The sequence below is a fragment of the Penaeus chinensis genome, chromosome 34 (genome assembly GCF_019202785.1).
Source record: "Penaeus chinensis breed Huanghai No. 1 chromosome 34, ASM1920278v2, whole genome shotgun sequence".
Classification (NCBI taxonomy): Eukaryota; Metazoa; Arthropoda; class Malacostraca; order Decapoda; family Penaeidae; genus Penaeus; species Penaeus chinensis.
Genome location: NC_061852.1, coordinates 19712898 through 19717897, shown reverse-complemented (window position 1 = coordinate 19717897; position 5000 = coordinate 19712898). Strand labels below are relative to the sequence as shown.

The window sequence follows — 5000 nt, the reverse complement described above, 5'->3', positions numbered from 1 at the left end:
GGAAAAGTTTCTTTATGACAAAGATATAAAAAATTGTATGGATTTTGTCAGTATAGTGATGTCTTTTACAGTATCATGAAAGTCACATTATCATATACAAAAATATACCAAAATTAACTTCAAAAACTTAGGAAAAATTTATAGTTATAAGTTTACTGTTGCTATGAGATTATCCTTTTACTACAGCCTCTATTGGTCCTCAGGAATGGATTATTATTATTTTTTTTTTATGTAGATCTGTTCCAGTTTCTTATTTAGCTGTGATATTTCTGTTGCTATCCTTATTTCCAGGATCAAGGTTTCCAATAACTTAAAAAAGGAATTTAAGTATTTAGCTTTCCTTTGATACTTTTAGAATGGTTGTACCAGAGACTGTCATAATAGCAAAGTTAAGTCATTTTTATTTCTGTAAAACAGATTGGATGATTTTGTATGTAGTTTTTTGGTGATGCTTATTATTGTATTTTTAAAAGAGGGGTCAGTACCTCCCTTATCTCTATATTGCCATATTATTCATAATTTTTTTTTACCTACACAATTGCACCCAGATTAGTAGTACATATACATTCATACACACTAGTATATATACCCTATGGTCCCCTTTAGTTTCATGTTCAGTATGTTCAGTGTCTAAACTCTGTACCTGTTTTCACTTGTATCGGGAACTTGTACTGTTTTGCACATTGACATAAATTGGTGCAAGAGTTGAAAATGATGGTTCACACAGTGGCAGCAATGAGTGGTGAATTTTGAACTCAAGGGAATTGTATTTACAGCCATCCATACATAAACTTAAATGCACATAAAGTATGTACATATTACATACAAAAGCCTCCCTGAATTTAAAGGAATTGTTTGATATAAGGTATGGCATCAAAAATTATCTCAAAATTACTGGAGTAACAAATATCCCCCAGAAAAACTGATAAATGTATGTTTCTGTGTATTACAGATGTATATCTTAATTTTCTAAATTTTGCAGGTTTGAATTTTAGAAATTCAGAGTATCGTAAGTATGAGACTGAAAAAAATCACGTTGCAAAGCACATTATGATTTTATCGCAAATATGTAGATCACTAATTTAAGGCATGTGTTACATACAGCAGCACACCATGATGGCATTAGCTGTGTAAATTTTCCTTGCAGTTAGCTCATTTTAGTGCATATTGTTTTCAGTGAAAGATGATGTATAATTGAAGTAGATATTATATTATATATTTTCCAACTGGGCCTTATTCATGTGTCATTATCATACTTGTTTATATTTTCTTTAGAAATATAGCTCCAACAGGGATCAAATGATCAACATTTGAGTAAAAACTGATTTGACAGTTGGTATCTGTCAAAGTGAAATGTGCATAAGATATTGCAAAGAGATTTTATACAATGCTTTGCACTATAGGTGTTGCTCATGCTTGTAACACTTGCCATGATTTTTCATTTTATGCTGCTCACTCCATAGAAAGATGAAGAGCAAGTGATTTGGCCTCATCTTTGCTGTTTTTTTTTTTTTTTTTTTTTTATTACCTGATTCTGTTGACTGACAAAATACACACCCGGTTTTATGAAAATTAACATTGTACTGTATGATGTTATTTCAGAATTTCATGTTGATCTTCCAAGCATAAGACTTTGTAGTTTGAGACACATCACATGTTTTTTTTTATTGAAATGGCAGCACTGAATATGGAAATGACACATGGTGTTTTAGGATAGGCTCTTTAATCTTTCTTGGTGATGTATGTGATTGATCCTTTGTAATCATATACTGTAATGTAATAGCACCACTTGAAATCAATATCTCCAAAGCACAGAAATCACTTTTGCATGGGGATATTGTGCATGCATTCAGGCATATACCTTTTTTCTGTGTTCACTTTGGAATATTTATTGAGTTGAATTTTGCTAAACAGTGCTCTGAAATGGGTTTGTAAGACATTATCTAAAGTTCAGTTATCAAGTATGTGATTTTTAGACACTTTTACATCCCTTAGTATCTTGAATCACAATTATTATTATTATTATTTTTTTTTTTTTTAAGTAAAAGTTTATATCTGTATTCAGTACTGTCATTAACAGGTAATTAAACAAAAACTTTCCTGTGTGAGTGCACAAAATTGTATCACATTTTGATTTCACTGTTTGTCATTTATTATTATCATCATCATTATTATTGCTTGTCAAACATTGCCTACAGCTTTTGCTTGCAATATATAATTTGCAGGTTTGTATTTTGTTGTTATTTATGGTCTTTCAGAAAGAGAAAGAAAAAAAATGAGATTCATGATACCTTGAGATATGTTTACTACATTTATTATGTAATTTTTAATTATTTTCCAATGAAATGAAATTCATATATTATTTACATACCCACATATAATTCAGACTTCTTTTTATCATACAAAGTATTATCCTCTACCACATACCACACACCTTGGAACCTCCTAACTAACACCTCTGTCTGGATTGCCAGGTGTGAGTACAGGAGCCTCCTTTGGCATGGCCATTTTGTGCTCTGTCTTGGTGTTTTCGGGCCTACAGATGTACAAGAATCAGCTGGGCTCGACACGTCTCATGACCCTCGTTGCAGGCTACGTGGCCTCCTGGCTCTTCATCTTTATGCTGACTGTATCCTTTATATATGCTTTGAGTTAAGCAGCTCTTAAATGCTTTTTTTTTTGTATATTGTTATATTTAAAAGGATGAGATTGTATGTTTGATTTTAAGGTTCTTTAGAGAGAGAGAGTGAGAGTGGGGAATTGGGTGTGGGTGTAGCCTTTATGACTGCCTGTGTTACTAGAAAAAAGAAAATTAACTGGAAAGAATGCAGGTGTGAGATTGAGAATATAAAAGAAAGTGAGATTGACATTGCCTTTGAAGTAAATATAGTTAATACTGATTCAACTTACCTTGACTGTAGTGGTTTCTAAAGAGAAGTATCTTTTCTCTATTATATTTTTTAGAATTTTTCCTTAAGGTAATATACAGGCTGTAAACAATCTGGAAAACATCATGTTTGGCAAAGGTTTCCAGGCACGAGTCCTCCCTGAGGTCGCCCTGTGTCTCGTCCTTGCTTGTGCTGCTGCAGGAATGGTCCACAGAGTTTCCATCACTGTATGGTAAGTTGTATTTTCTTTTGTCAAATATGTGCGTTCTGGGGTAAAATCCATTTGATTTACTTACTTTTTCTTATCTTTCTTAAATATGTATATATATATATGCATATATGTATTTATTTATTTATTTATTTATTTATTTATGGACATGTATGAATAGATATATAGATAGATAGATCCTGTGCATGGATGGAGACATGGTACAGTGGTTTCCTGTCTTTTAGCTTGTGACTAACATAAATTGAAGGGAAAATATTACTTCATGGAAAATGACAAGCTGTGAAAACAGTATTTGATATTAATATTAACCCAATGCAGCCGGGAAAATGCTGTGCTCATTTTAGAATTTTTTGTGAAATGTTTCAGCACATAGATGGCTCTGCAAGTGCTTAGCCACAAAGGAGTCAATTAGTAGGCCATTTGTCCTCACCTGATTTCACCACCATGAATTTCTGGAAAAATGTTTTTTACTAATGCTGGTGCTATTATCATTATAGGCATTATAATTACTATAACGTTATTGACATTAGTAATGGCAATAGAAGATAATATAATATATTTAAAAAAATAAAGGTAAACAGGTGAGACAGGTAGTACTCAATATTGGCTCATTGGTGACTTGGTACAAGTGTAGCCATCTGTGTGTAAAAGCAATAAAGTACAATCAAAGTCGGTTCTGAGTTAAAGGGCCATGAAGTTGTTAATCATGTATACGTTTTGTTCTTTTCAGTTTGCTGTGTTCGATAGTAGGACTGTATTACATCAACAAACTCAGCCAGTCAACTACATCAGCTCAGGTATCCCACAATACCAATTACAAGAAGAAGAAATAAGTTTGGAGAAAATAAAAAAGGAAATTTTAATGTCAAAACTATCAACATTCATAAACTTGCTCTCCTTAATTTTTTTGTGTTGCAAATAGGAAGACAGTATTCCTAAATTTATACCATTGTGATTATTATTTTCTCTACTATTTTATTTTAAGAAATTGGTACATTTACAGTGATGGATATGAGATATGGAAGATAATTGTATTAGGTAATAAATGTTGTTAAAAATACTTTGTTGTTTTTTGTTTATTAGAGATGGATGTGAAAGAAGCAGGAAACTATATTTACTTTCCTCAATACAATTAAATGCACAAGTTTGCCGTGATTTTCTAATAAAGGAAATTTGAATTAATACAACTCTATTTGTTTATCCTCTGTGAAACCTAAATATATGGCATAAAAAAATTAAAATACCTGAGAATAAGCATTCAATGGGCAAGAAAGACAAAGAAGCAAACATTAGACTTGTATACCTTGTAGCTGATACTGTTAAATGTTTGTGCAAATGCATAGATAAATCGAAGACGTGGACCAACAAATTACCCTTAGCTGCTGATTCACAGGAAAAACCTTTTGTGTTTTGGAACTGAACTTTAAAAATTATAAAATGTAAATTTACTAAAGAAATAACGAAAACAATATTCATGTTTTGGAAATTCTGGATACTCAACATAGATCCTGTGGAGTAAAAGAAAGAGAATGTTGGTGAAAAAAGTTTCAGAAAAAGTGAATATAAAGCAATATGAACTTTGGATTAACAAGTGTACTGGGTAAAAAAGACAGAATCGTAAATAACAAATTTTTTGACCATTTAAAAACATGTCAGACACTGGCACAGACTAACTTTACTTTTCTACTGTTTACCCAGAAATTTCGTCTAATTTTCTTTAACGATAAGAGAACCGAATATTTTCAAGCATAGACTTGTATAAAATTACCGTGGTATTTCTCTCTCTCTCTCTCTCTCTCTCTCTCTCTCTCTCTCTCTCTCTCTCTCTCTCTCTCTCTCTCTCTCTCTCTCTCTCTCTCTCTCTCTCTCTCTTTTTCTCCTTT

General features: G+C 32.0%; 2 protein-coding genes across 2 annotated transcripts in view; one reads left to right on the top strand and one right to left on the bottom strand.

The window, feature by feature from the left end:
• LOC125043803 (keratinocyte-associated protein 2-like) overlaps nucleotides 1-4299 on the top strand; it is a 6289-nt gene extending 1990 nt beyond the window's left edge. Inside the window, exons 2-5 of the mRNA XM_047640107.1 lie at nucleotides 983-1009; nucleotides 2475-2629; nucleotides 2990-3120; nucleotides 3848-4299. Coding sequence (XP_047496063.1) covers nucleotides 983-1009; nucleotides 2475-2629; nucleotides 2990-3120; nucleotides 3848-3950 — 416 coding nt within the window. The 3' untranslated portion in view covers nucleotides 3951-4299. The remainder of the gene's footprint in view (nucleotides 1-982; nucleotides 1010-2474; nucleotides 2630-2989; nucleotides 3121-3847) is intronic.
• LOC125043802 (carbonyl reductase [NADPH] 1-like) overlaps nucleotides 4176-5000 on the bottom strand; it is a 7007-nt gene continuing 6182 nt past the window's right edge. Inside the window, exon 7 of the transcript XR_007116441.1 lies at nucleotides 4176-4625. The gene's annotated coding sequence lies outside the window, so the exon portion shown is untranslated. The remainder of the gene's footprint in view (nucleotides 4626-5000) is intronic.